Below are 25,261 nucleotides of genomic sequence, written 5' to 3'. Positions count from 1 at the left end.
CGGACTTAGACGGATGCTTAGCATACTTTGATTCCACACACGTTTGACACTCTGATTTATTACACTCAAAGTTTGACAAAACTTCTAAGTTAATCAGTTTTCGCAAAGTTTTATAATTGACATGTCCTACACTTTCATGCCACAATTCACTAGATTAAAGCAAGTAAGAAGAAATATAACTCTTATTGATTTCAATAGTCATTACAGTCATCTTATATAGGCCCTCAGTGAGATAGCCTTTTACTACATACATTTCTCCTTTGCTAATTACAACTTTTTCGAAAATAGTTACATATTTGAATATATTTTTATCTAGAAGTGATACAGAAATCAAGTTCTTTCTTAACTCCGGTACATACAAGACATTGTTGAGTGTCAACACTTTGCCTGAAGTCATTTTCAAGCTCACTTTTCCCGTTCCTTCTACTTTTGCAGTAGTGGAGTTTGCCATGTAGTTTTTTCTTCTCCTTGAGACGGAGCGAACGTCGAAAACAACTCCTTATTAGCACAAACATGGTAGGTGGCACTGAAATCCATCCACCATTCGCGAGGATTTCCCACCAAGTTGTATTCAGATAGCATGACACACAGATTGTCAATTTCTTTCTTGGACTCAACCATATTTTCTTGATCCTTCTTCTTGCCTTTCTTAGAGGCCCAAAAATCTTTTAATTTGTGGCCAATGCCACAGTTGAAGCACTTTCCCTTGATTTTATTCTTGTGTTGATTGCTTTCATTTTCAGTTTTCTTTCGCTATTTAGAGTTGTTGTGGTCACCTTCTACAATGTTTACTCCATTCATTGTAGAATTTCCTCTTTCCGCAGCCTTATTGTCTTCTTCAATACGCATTCATACTATTAGATCTTTGACTGACATCTCCTTACGTTTGTGTTTTAAATAGTTCTTGAAGTCCTTCCACATAAGTGGTAGCTTCTCTAATATTGTTGCTACTTGAAACGCTTCATTCACGATCAAACCTACAATAAAGTTTATGTGAACACTAAGAACATTTTTAAACTGTTCAACAAAGGTATTTGTCAAAACCATACCTTCCGCAAGGAGATCATGAATGATCACTTACAGTTCCTGCACTTGGAAAACAACAGACTTGCTGTTTATCATTTTATATTCCAGGAATCTTGCAACGAAGAACTTCTTAGTTCCGATATCTTCTGTCTTATACTTCCGTTCTAGCGCTCCCCACAACTCTTTTACTGTCTTTGTTCCATTATACACATTGTAAAGATCATCTTGGAGACCACTCAAAATGTAGTTCCTGCAAAGGAAATTGGAGTGTTTCCAAGCCTCCATAATAATAAATCGCTCTTGGTCAGAGGTTCCCTCGGGCACCTATGGAGCTTCTTCAAATGTGAACCTTTGAAGACAAAGAGTCGTAAGGTAGAAAAATATTTTCTGCTGCCACCTTTTGAAGTCAATACCCGCAAATTTTTTGAGTTTTTCGCTGGTGCCATAGCTTACGGAGCATTATTATGACTCGTTGTGGTAATACTCATTGCTGCCACAATCATTGCAGTATCATGCACTTGACTATCGTTAGTCATTTTTCTGTCACAACAAGACAGTAAATTTAGTATATCAAAATACTACTTATAAAGTTGTAGCAACTTTAAACACCTCTTGTTTCTAGTTTAATGATGAAGTTTTTATGACTTTCAATCGTAAGCCGAGTGATCTTTAACTTGTGATGAAGATTTTACTTCTTCAAGCCACTAGTTAAGTTCAAATGGAGTAGAAAGCTTATAGCTTTAATCTCCAGAAATCAAAAGAATAAAAATTTATAGATTCTGTAAAGTTAAAATTATTTCCTTAAGATTGTTATTTTTTAATATTTTTGGGTACACAGAATCTGTAATTTGACAGAATAACTTCAACACTAGTTCAAGTATAAAATAAAAACACTATGAAGTACAACAACACCCTCAACACAAGATCAAAGTGATCTTTCTAAGAAGTATATTTTTCAGAAAATAAGATGAAACAAAAATGGCCAAGTCTTCCAAATTCACGGAGTGTCCTTAAGGAGATAATTCCCATCAAGTATCCGAGGTTGCGAAATTTTTCTCCCGAAATAAAATGTCCAAACAAATCAACTGTAGCAGTACCTCAAACAATTGGAATCTCTTCAAACTCACTCAACAATTTGATGATCACACAAAATATTTTTGAAGACAAGAAGACAACTGTAGTAATTAATGTCGTCGCTCGCTCGGCTTCGGCTTCGGTACAGCGTAACTCTTCAAGCGAGCGACGACATTAATTACTACAGTCTTTACGGGATAGTTACACTGTTTCTATCTCAACTCTTCAATGCTAACACCTCCCTTCAACTGAACTACTACGATTTGCATGTTCTGTCATTATAACGGAACTTCAAAAATTTCAACACACAAAAATTAAATAAAAATAAAAAATCCCAAAAATCACAACACAAAAGAATGTGAAAAAAGAATGCCCCAGTAATTTCAACACATAAAAAAAAAAAAACAAGAACGCTGAAGAATGTGAAAAAAAATGCCAAAAATAAATTGCATATAAGAAATTATATGAAAAAAATAATATGCATTAACTGTAAAATCAACTTACCTTAATAGATGAGGACAATGTTTATCAAGAATTTGAGAGAAAAAAATCAGTGAAGAAATAGGTTAGTACTTAATCAAAATTTGAAGAAATAGGCTAGAAAAAATTTCAAATTTCTGAATTTTTTTCAATTCAAACTAAAAAAATCTCAAATTTCTGAAATTTTCCCAATTCAAAATGCAGAAGAATGTGAAAAAATAATGCTAAAAAAAATTATAAAAAAAAAAGTTATATGAAAAAGATAAAACGCATTAACTGTAAAATCAACTTACCTTAATAGATGGAAACAACATTTATCAAGAATCAGAGAGAAAAAAAAATAAAATTTGAAAAGAAAAAATATAGCCGAAGAGAGATATTGGAGAGAATTAAAATTTTTATGAATGATGTGAAAATAGGGTTATGGAGAGGTAAAGTGGCGTGAAAAGAGGATAGTAAAAATATATGGGTAAAAGTCATATGCTTGGTAATAAAAAAGATAAAATATTGCTACTTTTGCTATTAGTTGTAATTTTGCTAAACTATTGCTATTACTTGTAATCGGTGAAAAAATGAAAGTCGGATGAAAAAACGGAATCTAGTAAAATTGCAAGTCCTGTTTCATCTGATTTTGAATCTCAAGAAGAGAAAGTGGGGCAGGTATTTTGATATGTGTAAAATTTTATAGTTTCTGAACAACATAGTTTCTGAACAACATGTTCATATACGTATTTTATATATACATTTTATAAATTGTTTATTTTTTAGTTTTGTTGCTAATGTTTTGATATGCATCTGTTATACCTAAGATTTTTAGTTTGTATATAGTTTTGTTACTGATAATAATTATATTTTGTTATGTATAATATATTTTAGATATGTATTTTGTATTTACGGTATGTGTAAGATACTTATATTTGTTACTAATAAGGTTTGTAATTGATGTTCAGTTGTATATTTTATTTGTAAGTTAAATTTGGACCATTCATGTATTCATGAAATACATACGTATATGTTTCAATGTAAATATAATATGTACATTGTAAATACATAAGTACCATTATTTTGACATGTAAATGTTATACATGGTACAGGTTAGATATGTATTTATTTTGTTTACTGATAAGATATGTATTTGACTATGATATGTTCTTCTTTTTTATTGATAAGTATGATTTATTGACAAATTATGTATAAATAAAATACATATGTAATTTGTTTGCTTGGAATCATATGAAATATATTTGTTACATAAGTACCACTATTTTGACATATAAATGTTATACATGGTGCAGATCTTATTCGCACAAGATATGCTTCACTTTTGTGGGATTATGGTTCGAGGAAAGAAGAAGCGAAGGCACAAAGTGATGATGAAGCACCAATGAGGCATCCTTTAGAAATTGGGATAACAGAAGACACTGAAGTGCATGATATTTGATGTGTATTTTATTTTGTTGAAGTTTACAACAGTTAACATTAGGTGGATAAACAATTTTTTGAATATTTCTTAAGGTTCATGTGTTACTTTAATGTTCAAAGATGATATGTTAATGTTTCTTTACTGTTATATTATGTTTGTTGATGTTTAATCTTTTAAACTTCAATATTTTCATGGTTAGTTTATGTAAATGTTAGTAATTGTCTTTATGCACTTTTCTACTATCCAGTTTTACATATGTAGTTATTTCTAATACATATGTATTTTTCAGTTATGATTATATACACATGTATTTTTACAGATTTGCACATATAATTTTGAACTATACATAGTTATTGTATTCTTATGCAGATGTCCATATAAATTTATGAGTCATATGTATTTATGAATAATACACATGTTCATTCCAGTGTACATATATATTTTTAATAACACATACTTAATTTTTTACAAGTCTGAAAGTATATTTTTCCTGATATGCATTTGTAATTTTGAAAAACACATATTTATGATTAATACATATGTTCATTTCAGTTTGCATTTGTATTTATGTCTAATGCAAATATATTTTTCCCGAAATACGTCTCTCTCTATATATAAAAAATTAAATTAATCAAACTCTGTAAAATAATTGCAACATTTGAACCATAACAAATTAACAAGTTCAAAATTTAGAATAACATAATTCTCAAAGAAAAAATTCAGCAATTGTATTTTGACTAAAAACATCATCCAACTTATCATTTATTGTATTTCCTACATGAACGCCTATTGTGACCTTTAAACCCACATGAACTACAATAGTTTTTATTTTTCTTTTCGAACATATTTCTTCCTGATTTACCACGAACAATGCATCATGTGACTTTCTAATTTTTTTTAACATTAACCCATAGACGCGACATACATGCATAATGTGGTACATTATTGTACACATCAACAACAACTTCTATGATGCTTGCATTACGATCGAAAACTACGCACATATGTTTTCTTTCACCAAATGCTTTCTTCAGATTCTCAAAGAACCAAGTCCAAGATGCATCATTTTCAGAATCAAGTACACCATACGCCAATGAAAATATATATCCTGTATATTGAAAAAATACATGTAAGGATACATAATTTTTACACATAAAATACTGTATATGTATATTATAAATACATACAACTGGAAACATATGAAACTGTCAGTGAACACATAAATGTACTGCATATGTATATTATAAATACATACAGCTGGAAACATATGAAACTACCAGTGAACACATAAACATACTGCATATATATATTATAAATACATATAGCTGAAAACATATGTAATCTTCATAATGTTGTTTATATGTCCATCTACAAGAGTGTTTAACGAGAACATGTATGCTTCCTATTGTCAATCTCCAGAACACAAAAAAACAGTAAAAAATAAAATTAAATATCAAATACGTACTATATACAACAACTAATTCGTATATACAAAACTGCAAAATGAATTCCAACGAAAAGAAATCTTTTATTCGAATACTATTTATCATCGACTAAAATTTAAATTTAACGTATAACAATTGTATCTCAATTTTCACATTACATAACAACATAGATAACTTTGAATTTTAAAAAAAAGATTTTCGATCAAATCATTTTTTTCGAGAACTGATAAAATTCAAATACGATCTCAGATTTTTAAATTTCGTGACTGTTACGCAATTTTGTTACAAGTTTTTTAGTAATATTCGCAATTTTATTTTATGAAAAACACAAATAGAATCAAGTTTGTTTAAATCTCAAATACGTACTATATACAACAACTAATTCGTATCTACAAAACTGCAAAACGAATTCAGATGAAAAAAGTTTTTAGTCGAACACTAGTTATCCTAAACTAAAATTCAAATTTAACGTATAAAAATTGCATCTCAACTTTCAAAAAACAGAACAACAAGAACAAATTTGAAATTAAAAAAAAAATTGCTTAAATCATTTTTTAAGAGAACTGATAAAATTCGTACAAGATCTCAAATTTTTGAATCCAGGAACAGCTTGTTACAAGTTTTTCAGCAACTTCGCACTTTAATTTTATGAAAACCACAAATATAATAGAGTTAGTTGATCAATACCTGTAATTGGACCGTTGTATTTTCAATATTTTCTTCAAAATTTTCGTCGATTAGCAAAAAAAATAACATTAAGAAAAGCTTTTTGAATTTGAATCTATATTTTGAATTTGATTTGAATTGCTGATTATGGAAAACGTTTTTTGAATTTCAATTAATAGTTGTAATTTAATGGTTGTGGTAAAAAAAAAAGAGTTTTATAAGGTAAAGGAATCTATAAAATTAAATGTGCCATAAATTAAGGAACAATTTTTTTCCTTATTTAACTCAAACAGATTAGCATAAAATTAGGAAGGGAATCTCTGATTGTATATGTATTTAAATAACAACAATTTACTGAAATACAAAATACATATTGCTATTTTTTGTAATTTTGAAACTGTTGTTATAAAAGTTACAATTAAAGCTCTATAATTGCTATTTCTGAAATTTCCCCTTTTTTTTTAAGCTTAAAAAAGAGTGTGTCAAATGAATTTCGTTATCAGATCAATGAAATTTTGTGTTTGTGCTCAAGCGCGGAGGTATAACTTAGGCTCAGAGGTTTCATTCCTGTAGCCCATGTTGAACTCACTTAAGCTAATTTGTGTGGTTATTTATTCGTATTTTGAATTCCTTTAGTAAAAATCTTGACTTCGTCACTGAATTGAGAGAAGGAATCCACTTATATGATCTTCTACGGGACAGTGGAGTGATCAATAGATGATAAGCTATTAGGTAATTAAATTTCATAAGTATATATAATTTATCATTTAACATTTTATTATAAGATTTTCAAATTTACACAAAACAATAAAGAAATAAAAAAGAAAATCATTTACTAAATAGATTATCGCCGAATATCACTCATGAAGAGGGGTGGACATTCGATTTGTTCGGTTTGATTGTTGAATATCGGTTCGGTTTTTCAATTTTCGGATTGACGAAAATGAAAACCATAACCAAACGAAAATTATTTCGATTTGGTTCGATTTTTACAAATTCGGTTTGGTTATTTTGAATTTTTATTTCGATTTTAAAGATTAAAGTGGTGTGCATTTAAAATTGGTGATTTTTCTAGAAAATAATCTTTTTTTCAAACCTATTTTTCATTCTCAAATATAATTAATTCAACATGCGTGAAATAACCATAAATATTGACCTCGTTGAGTCATCGCCGTTAGCGTGACGGCAGTGGTCGCACTCGGCAGCGACTGCTGACGGCAGTGACGAACTGAGCAAACCACTGTCGTTGGCGATGTTGAAATTTCAAATGAATTGACGAACTGAGGATAGTTGAGCACTGCTGCAGCCTCCATGTTAATGTTAGGGGCTAAAGCAAAGTAGTATATTAGGATTTAGGGTTACTAAATGATTATAATTTATATATTTATATGTTATATCAGATTATATTATATTTTAAATATTTTTACATATATATTAAATTTTATATATATATTATAATATATTATTTATATAATTTCGGTTTATCCGAATTCTTTTTTTTGTAAATCCAAAAACCAAACCGTTTAACCAAATTTCTAAAATTTGAAATCGAAACCAATCCGAAAAACCAAAAATCAAACCAAAATTAAATTTCGGTTCGATTTTTCGATTTTTTCGATTTAAACCAAAATATGCCTAGCCTACACATGAATATATATGGTATTGGAGCTTTTGGGTCATGACCAATTCAGCTATCTAATAAAACATATTAAGAGCATGACAAGTATTTGACTTAGGCTATCGACAAGTATTATTATATTTGAAAAATGTGATCGAGTGAGTGATAGTTGAAATTTTTTTGCTTACAATCAATCTACGTAGAAAAAATTAATCCTTAAGGCCGACCTCTGGAAGGACTATCATCTATGAATACACGAAAGCCAATCTACGTAGAGTAAATTGGTCCTTAAGACCGATCTCTGGAAGGACTACCATCTATGAATCTACGAAAGTGACGAAGTTATTTTTACTAAAAATTATACTTATCTATTGGAGCTAATTGGATGATCGAGTGAAGGGCAGCCGCCTCTTCCCCCCTCCCAGCTCCTTTCGCTGATACATGAAAATTGAGTCATCAAAGTTTTTCTAATTCACTCCAAACTGATATATCTATGCCGCTGACGGTTCAAAAGGTGAAACTCTTTTGGTGACCTATTTATCTAAATTAAATTTTTTGATTAGAATAAAATTATGAGAAAGTTGAGCGTACCGCCCTGTCCTAATCATGAATTTATATATAATCACACTTTTTTCATAATCAACAATAGAAAGAGGTGCATCAATTCCTTTCCTCCTCTCCACTTCCCACCCCAATTATTTTAGCATTTTTAAGGAATAATATGTTTGATTCAAAAAGTATAAATTGGTCAATTTCATCGATTTTCTTTGGCACATCCGACAAAAGATAAATTAATAAATATGTAATGTCGGGGCACAAGAAATTCATCCAAATTCTCTTTTTTGAAAAGCTACATCGTATATATAAGAAAAAAAGTTATTTTTAATGTATATATAGTATATGCTAAATGTTGTGTGGTTTTTTTCTCCGTTACTTTCTATGTCTTCTTGATTACTTTATTTTTTTTCTTCCTCATTTTGTTATTTTTTAATTACTTGAGCCAAGTGTTTATCGAAATAGACTCTCTACCTTCTTCTTGCTCATTCTAATATTCTTTAATTACTTGAGCTAAGAGTTTATCGGAATAAACTCTCTACCTTCACAAGGTATGGGTAAAGCTTTGTACACACAATTTATATCCCATTTGAAAGAATATTATACTGGATATATCATTGTTGTGGTACATATTTAGTGGCAGAATTAAAATTTTCATTAAAAAGTTCAAAATATGAATAAGTAAACACAAGAAGAAGCCGAGAAGGGCTCAACATCTACTATAAAGCTATAAAAACAATTTTAATCATGTATAAATACTGTAATTTTCTTGAAGAGAGTTCACATATATGAACCCTCACCCCATTCTTGGCTCTACCCTTATATATTGAATCTTTTTGACTTCATCGTATGTTTACTTTTTCATTTTTTTTATAATGATAATTTTCACTCCGTCAATATATAAAACTCACATCAGGTCAGGTAGTGGATGTGTTGCAACAAACACCAGCATCTTTATTTAAAGGAGTGAGCAGTAGGTACTTGAGAAAAATAATGGTCACAAAGAAATGGGGCTCTACTTATAATTGTCAGTGGGATTTCATGGGTCCTCCATATTTACTTTGTTGGATGGCTACCATTAAAAGGGAATGAATATTTAAAATGGCAAGAATAACACGACCAATATTAATTTATTAATTGTTGCCACTAATGGAGGAATATTAATCCCATTAGTGTGTTAAATGTGTACTAATTAAAGGTGCACATTACTACATTAGGACAAAAAATTAGCACTCTAGGTAATAACTTACTAATTTTAAGTTGCTCTATGTACTATGGCATTGTATTTGCTTTTTTCTAATAATCATCTGATATTCGAAACATATTAGTCTGAATTATGAATTCGTGCCGCATATGGAATCCAACAAAGGGAAAATACTCTTTGTGTAAGATTTAAACTTGTGATTTCTACGAGTTAAGAGTGATGTATTTATTTTATGTAATATGAATGATGAACTTCATTGGCAAAAATTCTTCCCATGCTATAATTCGACTATACCCCTCAATGGCGGTTAGTTGTCACATTGTCATTTGAGTATTGTTAGTTGTAATATTTTAATGTTAATAGTTAAAAATACATTTGAATCATAGATTTTTTTCGAGTTCATACTCTAATTATTATTTATTTCCATTTTCTATCTGAACTATTATCATTTACACTTCAATTATCAAATGTTTTTGTTTCTTCTGAACTAACAATTGATAATTAAGGTGTATCTTAATACATTGATGATAATAATTCATGTAGAAAAAAAAAAGTTGATAATTTAAATGTGTTTTTTAATCATCATCTCAATATTTTATAATGCACATTCCTCTCAATATTTTGCCACATTGAGTACTCCTTACCTAATTTGGGTGTTTTTGGTGGTTTACCCACTATAACCGTACTCATCATTATACTGAATACATTATTATTATTATCATAGCTATTGAATACATTGTTATTATTATCATAGGTGATCCGTCGTGAAATTAGAGTAGTTTTTTATGGAGTAACATATATGTAACATGTTCTTTTTAAATAAGTAATGTAATTTTCTGACAACTAGTGTTCATATGTGGCGATGAATTAAACTTTACTGAATATAACAAGTATACTAATAAAATTTCCTAACTAAAAGTTTTGAGTTCGAATTTTGGGTAGGAAAAGAATCTAGGAAGTGCTTTCGAGCCTTACATGATTGATAAGAAATAGATTAGCCAGAGCTCCAATGAAGGTATCGTGCTCCGATGAAAACCAAAAAGAAAAAAGAACTAATAGTAGAAGAAAACTGGAAAAATGTTTTATTACTTAACTTTGCTGGTGGAAATTAAATCGCTTGATCACTTACAAATTGAATAGATCTTATAGGTAAAAAAATGAAGATCTATGATAAAGAAGACACAAAACTTTAAAAAAAAATTGTAAGTGACTTAGGAAATGACGCCATACACATACTTGAATAATCTATACACCTAGCTTAACGTTCATATTGACTGGATCAGCTTGCATGCACCTCGACTAATTTCATCAAATACCTGTCACCTTCCACCGGCAACACGTAACTGATCTATCCACCTAATTTTACTACTTTCTAAGGTAAAAATGCATTTACATGATACTCATTGGGAGCCGATTGGTTCCCTGTCTCACCTAAGACAGCAGGAGCGGCCGGTGATATTGTCACCGGCAGCTCACCGCACTTATGACACCTCGAAACCACCGGAATCTGTCGACAAGATGGGCATGAAGAGTGTGATCCTAACCATGTATCGATACATCCAACGTGAAATCCGTGGCCGCACTGTGGCAGCACTCGGATTTCGTCACCAATGATAAACTCCATCAAACAAATTGCACATTCAGAAAATTTCACAGATTTCTCTCGAGTGTAACTAAACTTTGGTAGTGATTTGATCACCTTCTTCTTCAAACCTGTTAGGGAACAATGTTAGAAAGTCCAATCGTAATATTAGTAAAATAAATAGATATTACTACTATAATATTCATGAATACTATATAAATATATTATTTTTTTATAATCATGCTGTTCAGGTCAGCTTTCTCAAAATTCGATTAATTCCACAAGATACTTGTCAACTCCCAATAGCAACAGATAGGTAATTCTGTCCACCAAGACTAGGACAGGTGGAAAGAATAACCAGGTGTTTATATATACTTGACTTGTGCTGGATCGGAGGTTCTAAGAAATTATTTCACAACGTGAAATATTTTTCCAGAAATTAACAAGCCTTTTCTAAATAATTAGAGGATACATGATAGCAAAACTAACACTACCTCCATCCCAATTTACGTGGCACTTTTCGCTTCTCTTGGGTCAAACAATTTAAGTTTAATCATGAATTTAGACACGAAATCTTCAAATTTTTTGAAATAAAATTTATATATTTGGAAATTACATAAAAAGTACTACAATTAAAAATATTTTAAAAGATATATGAAAAATTTGAATCTCAAAATCTAAAATGTGTCACATAATTGGCCACTATCCTAACAAATTGTTTCAGCAACCTGAAATATTTCTCTATGATTAAACAAGTTGTCTCTAAATAATTAGATGATATACATGAATATACACGAATTCAATCAATACTAACACCAACAAGTAAATTTTTTTTTATTTTTTATTTTTAAATTAATCAAATATTTTGTGTACAATACCTTTATTCACAGGAGGAGAAGAAGAAGAACCAGATTGAGGAACATATGAATCTCCCGCAGTAATCCTTCGGATCCAAGCGCAGCGCGCCACAGCAACAAGGCCGAGCACGCAGATTAGGCCGCAGAGTAGTGCAGCTAAGATTACAACAAAGTCTGAATCAGCTATTTCAATTTCAACAGGCTTATGGTTGTCAAGGGGAGTATGTGAAGGATCACTACTACTACTCATGTTGTGGAGGTTTGTATTTGTGTGTTTGTGTCTGCGGCGTTTTATAATTAGATGCGGAATGGTAGTTGGAGTTTTGGCTGGTAAAATTGTGTGGGGGTTTTTATAGAGGAAAGAGAAGGAGATTCTTTCTCATATGCTTTTGTTTTGCTCCCTACATTTTGATTTTGTTTTTCTGTGTTTTAACTTGACCTCACACGTAATTTAAGAAAATAAAAATGATTTTATAATTTTAAATTAAAAATATTATTATAATTACAATTAAAATGCTACTTTTAATTTTATAATTTTAGACATATATGTGAGAGACCATGTGATCAGCAAATCAAGAAGTTACAGATTTAATTCATGGGAATAATTTTGTAGGAATGCACAATAAAATTGTGTACAATAGACCCTTATATTTTGATTCTTTCTGAGACTCCACATAGAATTTTAATGCATCAGTCTGTCGAAAAAAAAAAAAGGAAAGACATATCACGTGAGCCGTGAGATATTAGAATTTAAAAGTTGTTAATATATATATATATATAGAAACCATTAAAAAAAATATAAAACATGATGATAAACAACTTAAAATATTTAAAACAAATAAATTTTACTAAGAAAAACCTTAGGTACCTCTTAAAAATTTAATTGTGTCACGTAAATTGGTTAAAGACCGGAGTATGTGAAGGCTCACTACTCATGTTGTGGAACCTTAATGGAGGCGTACGTGCTGCGTTTTTAAATGCGGAAAGGTAGGTGGTTTTGTAGGTTGGTAAAATTTTGTGTTGGTTTATATACTGGAAAAAGAAAAAGATTCTTTCTCATTTGATTTTATTTTTGCGTATTTTAATTTGACCTCACACGTAAGTAAAGAGAGTTATCGAATTTAATAGTTTTAAATTTAAAATATTATAATGTATAATTAATATGATGCTTCGAATTTTATGATTTTAGACATATTATGTGAGATATATAGGTTCTTTGAATTTTATGATTTTAGACATATTATATAAGATATACAGGTTCAAGTCGTAGAAATAATTTCTTGTAGGATTGTAGAGTAAGACTATATGAAATAGATCCTTGTGATATGATCCTTTCCCGAATCTTATGTATAGCTGAAACATTAGTGCATCGAGCTGGCGAAAAAAGAAAGAAAGAAGACATATTTTATGAGATATTAGAATTTAAAAGTTATTACTATAAAAATATACTCCTATTGCCCAATTTATGTGTAACGGTCAGAATTTTGAGATTTGAATTTCTAAATTTGACCACGAAAATCGGATATAGAAGCTTTAAGTTTTTAAAACTAAAATTTATCTATTTGAAAGCTATGTAAAAAGTACTCTAAATCACAATAATTAACTATTTAAAATATTCAAGAGGCAAATAAAGAAATTTCAATAAAAATAAAAAACTTGATTGACTCTTGAAATTTCAACTGTGTCACATAAATTGGGATACACAAAGTAACATTGAAAAAAACCCATAAAATGAAATATAAGGAATATATATTTTATAAAATTTTGATTTTTGGTTATTGTACTATGTATAGCTCCATGTATTTATAGTGAATAAATACTCACTTGTCACAATTTTGGGATTTTAGTTATTTAAAATTTTATAAATTATTGCAAATGTTAGACGCCAAATATACTATTATTGTTTGCAAGATTGTGCAATATGCAAGGAAATATTAGACCTGAATCTAACGCTGCTCGAATGAACAGATTTTCAAGAATTATATTTGCACAAAAAGATACGAACAAAATGCAATGTGACCTAAAAAGAAAGGGGACATTTGAATAAATTAGCTATTATTTTTGCACCAAAGTCAACGGATAATATTGGACAAGATACTCAACAGCTAGTCACTTCTTTTTTTTTTTTTTTTCGATTCTGCATTCGATATTCATATTAAAACTCGATTAATTTGAATTTGCCTCAAAAAGTCTCATACTAGGGGTAAAGAACTCCTTGACAAAAGTTTGTATCGAGGAAACTCGAACTTAAGATTGCTAATTAAAGATAAAAGAGTACTTACCATTCTATCACGATTGTTGTTGATAGCCAGTCACTTTGTTCAATCTTCAAGCTATATATATATGCCCAAATGCCAACCAGTTGCAAGTCATTACCATAGGGAACTATTTCAATTTTCAAACTTTTGGGCTGCACTATCTGCCTACTTTTCTAGTGATTGCCATTTGCCACTATAATTTTGAAGATTTGATTATGGTGGGAAGACTAGCCCACTAGAGAATACCACCAATCCCAACCATGCATATTGTCAGCATTGAAGTTGTTGACTTTGTTGAATTCCGGTGGATGTTCGGTGCACTAAAACTTTTGACATGTCATACTAGGAAAAGACCAGACTATAAAGGTTTATTGTACGTAATCTTAACGTGCATTTCTTATGGCTTCAACTATGTGACCTCCTGGTCACATAACTGTAACTTTATTAGCTACGCTAAATCTTCTAAGGATTGTTCGATCTGAGAGCAATTACGCTCAAAGAGTTAGCGCTATCATAATGTGATCACATGACCTAAATCCGAATCATTTATGTTTTCATTTATGGCTAATTATTGCTCCTGTAAGTTTGGCAACACTTGGAGTAAAGGGATTATTGAACCCCTCAATTTTGCGATTTCTAGTGGATATATTCCTTATTAAAAATTGATGTATATATACCCTCCCATTGTTTATCAAATGGTGCATATATAACCTCACTGTCTAAACTGTACTTTTTCTTTGTCAATATAGCATTTTTTTCACATTCCAATTTTCTCATGTGCAGGGCTGACATTTATACAGTAGATACGAGGAAAAAAAGTGAGAAACAATAAGTAATAAGATTGACCCGTGCATACCATGTCCAATGAAGATGGTTGTTATAAGGTGCATAAGCTGCAAACAAAACCCTTGTGCATGAAACATCTTATATATATATACACCCCAAACTATAAAACATCTTACATATATACACTCCAAACTATGTTGCTCGGACTCTTAAAAAATGTTGACAAACGTATGTTTAATCCTCCAAAAATAGTGCGTTTTGAAGGATACGACCTGGTGGTCAACATTTTAGGAAAGTCTGAACAACATTAATTTCAGAAACAAAAGAAACACCATTTCAGAACAACATAAATGGTGTTTGAAAGACAAACACCATTTATTAGAATCAAGTAAAGCAAACTGTGAATCTTGTATATCAGCCAAGAACTCATAGAACAGTTTGATCTGTATATAGTTTTCTTGCACCCTATTTGGTACCTAATCCTTTACAACAGGCAATCGAAATCAGTCAAGAGAACATAAGAAATTGAAAAATATGTCAACAAGTAGTCTTTGCTATTGTTCATAGTATCTAATTATATGATCACGTCGACTATATGTATGAAATTACAAGAATGAGTATATACAATTTCGACGTTGATATACATCCTTTTTGTGTTTGTTTTTTCATATAGCAAAATACAGATACTTGAATCAATCAATTGTTCCTGAACTGAGGTTACGAGTAGCCAAAGTACAGGAAAAAGAGCAGTCTACACCTTTCTTGCAAATCCATTGAAGTTCTTGATCCAACGAAATGTCATCTGAAGCACGTAAAACAGTTTTGAGTTCCTCGAGGTGCATGATTAGTGAACGAGTTTAAATTCTATACAGTATCAGATTACTTAAAAGATAACTGTATGTAGTTGCCTATAATAAGTGGAACTATCTGGAAAATAAGGTAGGCAACCTGCTACAAGAAGTTAAACTACATTAAGGGGCAGCCCATAGCACTAAAACTCCCACTATAAGAGGGGTCCAGGAGGGGTCGGACCACAAGGGTCTACTGTACGCAGACTACTTCTTACATTTCTGCCAGAAACTGTTTCCACCGCTTGAACCCACGACGTCCTAGTTGTAAATTTCTAGGACCCACATAATTAATTTATTTATTGATTTAATAATTATTGAATAAATTAAATGCTAAATCTGTATGGGGAAGTTACCTAGTAGTAGGATAATTACTCCCTAGTAGGATAATTACAGACTATTAATGGATAATTATTATATCCACTAATCACTGGAACATGAAAACATAACTTACTATTCCTGTATTATAAAAGGGGTCCTCTCTCTGCCAAAAGAAGAATAAGCTCCATCATAAACTATAGAGAATTCAGGTATGTATTCTTCCATAAATTACTGTAATTAGATTGATGTGAAAATCATGTAGTTCTACATTCCTAAATAATTGATAGGATTATGTATTAGATTATTTAAGTCATAGATCTTTTAAATCTTTACATTAGTCACATGACAACAACTCTACCAGCTACTCCAAGGCTCCCTTAAACTACTACTTACTCGTATATAAGTAAAATTCATCTCTTACATAAAAGAAGCAACGAACCGGCCTTCGACAAATTAAAGAATTACTATAATGAAATGGAAAAAGTTTTATATGTTCAAGATGTGTTCTTACCTCATAATCAAAAGCTGAAACAACCAATTACTCTGTTGTAAAGTCCAAACGATAAAATGCACCTCCATTTTCATTATGTTGACAGCAGCCCTCATCTAGAAATCTTGTAGTTTGTTGAGAAGAAAATTTAAAACATAGCAGTCATGTTCTCATAGCTTCGATTTTGTGAATTGGCATTAAACTCTTCTGATGATGGAAGCGCGCTGTGCTTGGCAGAATGTGAACCACCTCTATTTGTACCTGCGTTCTGTGCTTGAGCGAGAAGATAGTCAAGCGCGGTAACAATATCGGTGATGCTTGGGCGAAAATTGGCTTGTTCTTGAAGACACATTGCAGTAACAGCAACTGCATGGTGTAAACAACGAGAAGAGAATTGACCATCCAACATTGGGTCTACCATATGAACGTACTTTCTCCGGTCCTTGAGGAAAGGAGTAGACTGCAACCAAGTCGAAGAGTTTCTCAGATGAAAAAAAATCCTAGACATCGTACATAAATAGAAAACTGTCTCACATTTGGGTCGGAAGTCAGGTTAAGGATAAGATGCAGAGTTTGATCAACATACTAGTGTTTCATTTGAAATATGGCAAAAAAAAAAGGGCAGCCCGGTGCAGTAAGCCTCCACTATGCACTGGGTCGGACCATAATGGTCTATTGTACGCAGCCGTACCCTGCATTTCTTCAAGAGGTTGTTTCCACAACTCGATCCCATGACCTCATAGTCACATGACAACAACTTACCACTTACGGGCTCTCCCTTTAGTATGTGTCCTTTATCAGCAGTAAGAATGTATTCTTATAAATTGTTTCAAAACAACTAGTAGACTTCAGTTTCATATTGGAACCAAGTAATGATCCAATTGGCTAAACGAATATGTTGCTCGAAATTTTCAAAAATGTCTGCTGGCGTGTGTTGGAACCTTCAAACGTAGTGCACTTTTGGAGGATCAGACACGGATGCGGCAACATTTAGGAGAGTTCGAGCAACATAGCTAAAAGAAGTTCAATGTGAGAAAAGTAACAGCATGCAATGAGATAGCATCAAGGGTTATCTGTTGGACAACAGCCGAGTCAATCAGAAACGGGGAAGAACTGAGCTGGTCCTAAGCTTGTCAAACGAGCCGGGTTGACCCGGCCCAGCCCAGCCCACATATAAAAATCGGCCTGGTTTGACCCGGTCCGGTCAGCCCATGGGCTGTAGGGTCCTATGTCCCGGTTTATTTTTTTGGTTGGGCCCGGTTAACCCGGTTCAGATCAAGCCCGGTTAGGGCCCGCCGATTAACCAGCACGGCCCAGTTAAGTTTTTTTTTTTTTTTTTTTTTTTTTTTTAAATTTGGATTTAATTATAACTTAGTTTTAATATATTATTAATTTACTATCAAGTATTATTAATTTATATATGTGTATATATATCTTCTATAGACGTATATATTTAACGTATACATGTGTATATGTTTTATAAATTAATATATAACTATATATATAATTATATATTGTAGTATATATATATATATATATATATATATGTTGTAGTATATTTTATTTAAAGTAGTACATATATATTAAATGGTACGTATATATGTGTATATATCTTCTATAGACGTATATATTTAACGTATACATGTGTATATATTCTATAAATTAATATATAACTATATATATAGTGTGTGTATATTGTAGTGTGTATATATTGTAGTATATTTTATTTAAAGTAGTACATATATTCAATGGTACGTATATGTGTGTATATATCTTCTGAAGTAATATATATTTAACGTATACGTGTGTATATGTTTTATAAATTAGTATATAACTATATATATAGTGTGTGTATATATTGTAGTGTATATATATATTGTAGTATATTTTATTTAAAGTAATACATATATATTGAATAGTGCATATATATGTGTATATATCTTCTATAGACGTATATATTTAACGTGTACATGTGTATATGTTTTATAAATTAGTATATAACTATATATTTATATATTGTAGTATATTTTATTTAAAGTAGTACATATATATTGAATGGTGCGTATATATGTGAATATATCTTCTATAGACGTGTATATTTAACGTATACATGTGTATATGTTTTATAAATTAGTATATAACTATATATATATATATATATATATATATATATATATTGTAATGTATGTATATTGTAGTATATTTTATTTAAAGTATTACATATACATTGAATGGAACATATATATATGAATATATGTTCTATAGACATGTATATTTAACGTATACATGTGTATATGTTTTATAAATTAGTATATAACTATATATATATATTGTAATGTATGTATATTGTAGTATATTTTATTTAAAGTATTACATATACATTGAATGGAACGTATATATATGAATATATCTTCTATAGACGTGTATAGTTAACGTATACATGTGTTTAAGAAGTTAAAAGAAAATTTTTGATTCTTGTGGTTTTAAACTAAATATAGGTAAAATGTTCTTTAATCTTGTAGTTTTAAGCATGTCACGTGGAAAGTTAGAATTAAAGACTTGGGAGAAAAGAAAAAAGACATTCAAAAACAGACTAAAAAAGAAAGTAAAACAAACAAATTAAAACGAAGGGAGTATAAGTTATAACTCACCCAAACAACAAGGTTCTGTTCTCCAGGTTTCTTAGAGATGTCGTACGCCTTTCGTCCTGTTATTAGCTCCAAAAGAACAACACCAAAGCTATAGATATCAGATTTGAGAGTCAACTTTCCAGTCATTGCATACTCGGGGGCGCAATATCCATAGGTTCCCATCACTCTTGTTGAAACATGAGTGTTGTCGCCTACAGGTCCCAACTTCGCGAGTCCAAAATCTGACAGCTTTGGATTGAATTCATTGTCCAATAATATATTTGAAGATTTCAGGTCACGGTAAATGACAGGTGGATTTGCTTTGTGTAGATACTCAAGTCCATGAGCAGCGCCTGCGGCTATCTTTAGCCTTGTCTTCCAACTCAGTGGCTTCCTTCCCGGCTCTAAATCTTTGAAACATCAACAGTAACAGACAGTTAGGATACAGACCATTGAAAAAAAAGGCAACTACAGTAATAGCACGAAAGCTAAGGGGAAGTTCAGAGGATATCAAACACTTATAGATGATCCTTAACATCGTACTAATAGAGAAACACTAATGAAACATGAGCTTAACTTGTCTATGCAATTACTAAAACCACCAAAGGCAATTCACAAGTTAGAGAAAAGTCTCTTGTTTTCACTTATATCGCTCGGACTCTACAAAAATGTTGTCACACCGATGACAGATCATCTAAAAATGCACTACTTTTGGAGTATCTGACACGCATCCAACAACATTTTTGAAGAGTCAGAGCAATTTAGGTTTTTACGCATCATATTCTAGTGAACACAAAAGCTGTTAATCGCTCAGTGTGGACACAATAGTAATAAATGCAGCCGGAACTTATTAATGAGCTGGACAAATTCTGTTTCAAATACCAGAATCTCATAGTACTGTCGAGAAATCTTACATATTCTGTTGGAAGAGCAACAACTTGAATCGCAAAGCTTATGCAACAAATATTGATATTGAACATAAGAGCAAGAAGATTTCGAGAGATATTATAAGTTGTAGTTGGCAGAATCTAATTTACCGAAAAGATGGTATTCCAGGCTTCCCATTGGCATGAACTCGTAAACCAAAAGCCTCTGTTCTCCATGAGTACAGTATCCGATCAGGTTGACAAGATTCTTATGATGCATTAAACTCAACATCAGGACCTCCACAACAAATTCTTGGTTCCCTTGAAGACCTTCGAGATTAAGTTGTTTGATCGCGACTATCTGCTTGTAAGACCAAAGCACAACGAAACACAATAATTCATCAACTGCCACACACGCTAAAAGTTTGCTTTTTTCTCTTTATTGGTGAACCAAAGACAACTCATTGTCATCCCCCATGGCTTCGTGCATGATGTATGAGTTAGGCACATGTCAGGGTTCGAACATTGTCACAGACATAAGCCTGATATTTAGGTGGATAAGGATGGGGGGGGGGGGGGGGGGGGGGGGGGGGGGGGGGGGGGGGGGGGGATTACTTATTTACCAGCATTCTATCATTCACAAAAACTAACACAGATAGGAAAGTAACCATTTATGTGAATCAAAACCATCAAATTTTCGAAACCAAACTACTTACCAGCCCTGAATCTAGACGGCCTTTATAGACGCTTCCAAAGCCGCCTTCGCCAATAAGATTAGCTTCCCTAAAATTCTGAGTTGCCGTGGCTAGTTCCTTGAACGCGAAACTGCAAGCAACATTGTTGTTCTGATTGTTACTTTCCCCAGTTCCTTTACCTTTCAAAGAACCATCCTTTCTCCCATTTCCTACTCATGAATAACATCAAAAATTCCACAAAAATGGAAAAGAAATAGATTATATTCTGCCTATCCCAAATGAAATTTGAAACTCAGACATTCTTAACCTATGTTGCTCGGACTCTTCAGAAATACTGTCCTCTGTGTGTCGAATCCTTCAAAAGATATACATTGTTTGAAGGATCCAACACAGGTGTGACAACATTTACGGAGGGTCCAAGCAACATAGTTCTTAACAAACATTTATGGAGGGTCCAAGCAACATAGTTCTTAACAATAATACAATGTAATGAAATCCTTACCACTTCCAGAATCAATAGATTTCCCCCTCGCATGCACTGCAAAAAATAAAATCAAAAGACATTTGCAGGTTGTAACAAATACATAAGAACATTGTGTGACAGAACATCTAGCACATCAAAGGGCAGCCTGTACACTAAAACTTCTGCCATGTGCGGTGTCCGGGAAGGGTAGGACCATAAAGGTAGCATAACATCTAATGCGTCATAATTAAACAATTGATAGTAATAAATATCCACATTGTATCACATATTGGATTCTGAGGTTGCTCGGATCCTTCAAAAATATCATTGGAGCGTGTGCCGGATTCCTTCAAAAGTTATTCCATTTTTGGAAGATATCTGACATATCGGTGCAACAACATTTTTTGAAGGATACGAGCAACATAGTTATAAGAGCAACCCTGTGCATAAAGCATCCCATATTCCCACATGAAATGGGGAAGGGCCAAACTTGAAGGGATGGAACGTAAACATTGCTCGGATCCTTCAAAAATATCATCAGGCTGTGTTCTAGATTCCTTCAAAAGTTTATCTCTTTTGAAAGATCTAACATAGGTGTGACAACATTTTTGAAAGATACCAGCAACACAAAGCATGTCGCGTCCATGCAGAATATGGGGAAGGACCACACTTCAAAGGGTGCAACGTAGACAACTGGTGGCTGATTCCACGGCTTGAACCGGTGATCACATGAAGATACCTATATAGTTGCTCAGAGGCTAGAAAATATAACATGATCAAAAGGACAAAACATGTAAATAAAATAAAATAAAATAAAATAAAATAAAATGAAAAACCTGCAGAATTACTGGATCGTGGGACCATGTCTTCATCATAATCATTAACATCCTTTGGACGAGGACCCATGCATGAAAAACAACTCATTTTTTTACTTTTTGTATTCATCGAAAATATTGGCAATATTTCCTAATTAACAAATGCAGAATTTCAAGAAACTCAAATTTGTTGATTACATAATTGCAATAATTATAATTAAAAACAAATGAAAAATATAAATGGAGCTGAGGAGAGAGAGGTGATTTATTATTCCCTCTCCCTTTGGAAATGTGTAGAAAAAATTGGAAAAAAGTTTGAAGTTTTCATTTTCATAGATCTTCAAATACAATTAAAAAAATAATAATTACCAATCAATATAATTAAAGGACAAATGTGAAAAAAGGACAGGTAATTATAATTAGTAATGTGACAAAAATTGCCAAAATTAGAGAAAGTTTGGGGAATATAAAACAAAAAAATGTGTACTAATTTTTTTGGGTATGATAGTTATATATTATTAGTAATGTGACAAAAATTGACCAAAAAAATAAAAACATGCAAAAGAGTGTCTGAGTTGGTTGAGTGGATGATCACCCGAATGAGACGGACTTAGGTTTGACATTTGACACCCCTTGTATGCTTTGTCGGTCGAGTTCGTTGCATAAGATTCATCTAGTGCAGTTTACCTCTCTTGTATGTGGTTTGCATGAGTTGGTTGTGTAGATGATATCTTGAATGAGGGGATCTCGGGTTTGACGCATGCTTTGTCAGTCGAGCTCGTCGCATGAAGTTTGTTTAGTGTGGTTTATCTATCTTATTTGGTTTGCCATACTAAAACATAATTTACCTTGTATGCATTCAAAAAATAATAACTGCGAGTTTCTCGTCAACAAAAAGAACTTGACAAAATTACACAAAGTGAGGGGAACATTGAACCAAAAGTGGGTCCTAAAAATTTGTCAACAAAAAAAATTGATAAGGTTACACAAAGGGGAATATTGAACCAAAAAGGGGTCCTAAAAATTTCATGCAGTTTAACTTGACTTCAAATTATATTTATGACCTTCAACTTTACGTATCCATAAGTAGACACTTAAACTTGTATAAAATTGAACAAGTAGACACGTATGTCCTAGGTGGCGTCCTACGTGACAAATTCTTGCCCTACATGACATCCTATGCGTATTACGCCACATAGGTTGTGTGTCTACTTATCAGTTGTATACAAATTTAAGTGTCTACTTGTACACACGTAAAATTAGAGATAATAGATATAGCTTGAGGTCAAGTTAAATGACATCATTGACATGTTTATATATTATACCCTTAGCAAAATTCTTCCAGCTCCTCATTTAGAGGAAGCTCTTATTTCAAGAAAAAATTTAAAATAAAAGTTGTTTTTTCTTGCGTTGCTATACATTGAATTGATTTCTTTTTCTTTTTTTTTTTTTTAAAAAAGAAAAGGTTGAATTCAAATTTAAGAAAGTAGTTCTAATCAACTTTTTAAATAATGTATTTTCCAACTCATAGAACTTCTAATGTTTTTCAAGTTAAATGGCTGTTCAAATATATATAACTTTAACTTTAATATCTATTATTATTTTTTAATTTTAATTTTAATATTTATTAGATGGTCATACTTCAATATAATATGTATCGTTATTTATTACTTTTTTTAGATCCATATACAAAGAGTGTGTAAAAAATGTAATTGAACAAATGGAAGTGTGTTCTCCCTGATAATTTAGTTTTAAATGAGATGATCACTGGACAAATAGAAGTGTACATTTTTAATATTTTAAGTTTTGAGATAAGATAATCATACGCTTAATAATTTTAATGAATGAAAATTTATTGAGTCAGAAAAGCAAAAAGAACGTTTGGTTCATCAAAGAGAAAATTACCTAATATTAGCATGTTGTATGAGAAAATTGAATGAAAGGTGTCATTTAAGACTTGAATAAAGGATTCGTAACATTAACCAACTTAATGGGTCAAATATAATTAGAAAACTTGATTAAGTTAATTGTGACCTTGATTAATATTTTCAAAACTTTCTAATTTTTTCAAAAATACAAATCAACCCACATCCCTCTACTCTCCAAATCAACCGGCTCTCCTCTCTCTCGACAGTTTCTCCCAACCAACAGTTTTGCAAATTTCTCCTTTCAATCTCCGGCGACTTCAACCTCCGTTGACAAATAGTTGGGTTTCGAGTTCCTTTTCGACTTTCAACCGTCAATCGACGTGACAAACTTGCTCTCCAGCCACAACAGTTTCGAATTCTTCATCATCCCTTTTCTTCTTTCACAGGTAAAAAATTATGGCTTTTTTTGTTTTGAAGAAAACGAGGAACTTGAGCCAACTTCTCTTCTAGTATTGGTTAGCAATTTCAATATTTGTTGATTTAATTTGAAATAGGGTCTGAATAAAACCCTAATTTCTGGTATTTCTTCTCTTCTCTTTTCGGAGTGAATTATTATTTTTTGTTGTTTGTTGCATTTTTTTGAAGTTTGATTTTGGTTGTTTGTGTTTATACAAACAAAACAACGATGTTGGTGTTTTTGGTGTTGCGCCCGTTGCTGGGTTGATTTGTTCTTGTTCTTGGTAAAAATGGTGATATTATTGTTATTCTATTGAACAAAATCATGCTATTATTTTTTTTGCAACAGATTAATCATCTGATGCAACAGATTAACCATCTGATGTAATAAATTTAGCATTGGATTAAAAATCTGATACAACAGATTAACCATCTGATGCAACAGATTAACCATCTATTACAACAAATTAACCATATGATGCAACAGATTTACCATCAGATGCAATAGAGGAACCCTCAGATTAAAAATCTGATGCAATAAATTAACCATCTGATGCAACGAAGGAACCATTAGATTAAAAATTCAATGCAACGAATTAATCATCTGATGCAACAGATGAACCTTCTGTTGGATAAAATCATATCAACTATTCCAACAGGACTTGTCCAAGACTTGATTTTTCCAACTAATCATTCATCTATCGCGATAGACGACCCTTCTGTTGGAAGAAATCTAAACAATATTGACTGTTGATAACTGTTTGAATAGATCAATCATATATTTCAATAGATGTGTTATCTGTTGCACTTACCATTCATTTGTCTCAACAGATAA

The 25,261-nt window shown here is 31.6% G+C and overlaps 2 protein-coding genes across 2 annotated transcripts; both read right to left on the bottom strand.

The window, feature by feature from the left end:
* Positions 1 to 10,550: 10,550 nt before the first annotated feature.
* LOC107849638 (RING-H2 finger protein ATL80) lies at positions 10,551 to 12,317 on the bottom strand. Its single transcript, XM_016694192.2, has 2 exons — positions 11,952 to 12,317; positions 10,551 to 11,204 (listed from the first exon to the last, which is right to left on the bottom strand). Exons 1-2 carry the CDS (start codon positions 12,178 to 12,180, stop codon positions 10,864 to 10,866), a joined length of 570 nt encoding a protein of 189 aa, XP_016549678.1. The 5' UTR covers positions 12,181 to 12,317; the 3' UTR covers positions 10,551 to 10,863.
* Positions 12,318 to 15,511: 3,194 nt separating this feature from the next.
* On the bottom strand, positions 15,512 to 22,587 carry LOC107851856 (probable serine/threonine-protein kinase PBL21). The gene is made up of 7 exons (XM_016696957.2): positions 22,124 to 22,587; positions 21,327 to 21,362; positions 20,846 to 21,033; positions 20,301 to 20,490; positions 19,285 to 19,673; positions 16,655 to 17,093; positions 15,512 to 15,776 (listed from the first exon to the last, which is right to left on the bottom strand). The coding sequence occupies exons 1-6, from the start codon at positions 22,230 to 22,232 to the stop codon at positions 16,782 to 16,784; spliced, it is 1,224 nt and encodes a 407-aa protein (XP_016552443.2). The 5' UTR covers positions 22,233 to 22,587; the 3' UTR covers positions 15,512 to 15,776; positions 16,655 to 16,781.
* Between the last annotated feature and the right edge of the window lie 2,674 nt (positions 22,588 to 25,261).

Source organism: Capsicum annuum, chromosome 12, assembly GCF_002878395.1.
Source record: "Capsicum annuum cultivar UCD-10X-F1 chromosome 12, UCD10Xv1.1, whole genome shotgun sequence".
NCBI classification, from domain to species: domain Eukaryota; kingdom Viridiplantae; phylum Streptophyta; class Magnoliopsida; order Solanales; family Solanaceae; genus Capsicum; species Capsicum annuum.
Note: the sequence above shows the minus strand (reverse complement) of the source record. Positions and strands in the feature narration are given on the sequence as shown.

Excerpts from the sequence above, each read along its gene's own strand:
- LOC107851856 (XM_016696957.2), bottom strand. The coding sequence starts at position 22,232 with ATGAATACAAAAAGTAAAAAAATGAGTTGTTTTTCATGCATGGGTCCT. Across the intron at positions 21,034-21,326 it reads ATCTATTGATTCTGGAAGTG|GAAATGGGAGAAAGGATGGT; the intron begins GTAAGGATTTCA and ends ATTCATGAGTAG. Across the intron at positions 17,094-19,284 it reads AACAGAACCTTGTTGTTTGG|TCTACTCCTTTCCTCAAGGA; the intron begins GTGAGTTATAAC and ends ACTTGGTTGCAG.
- LOC107849638 (XM_016694192.2), bottom strand. The coding sequence starts at position 12,180 with ATGAGTAGTAGTAGTGATCCTTCACATACTCCCCTTGACAACCATAAG. Across the intron at positions 11,205-11,951 it reads TTCTCCTCCTGTGAATAAAG|GTTTGAAGAAGAAGGTGATC; the intron begins GTATTGTACACA and ends GTTCCCTAACAG.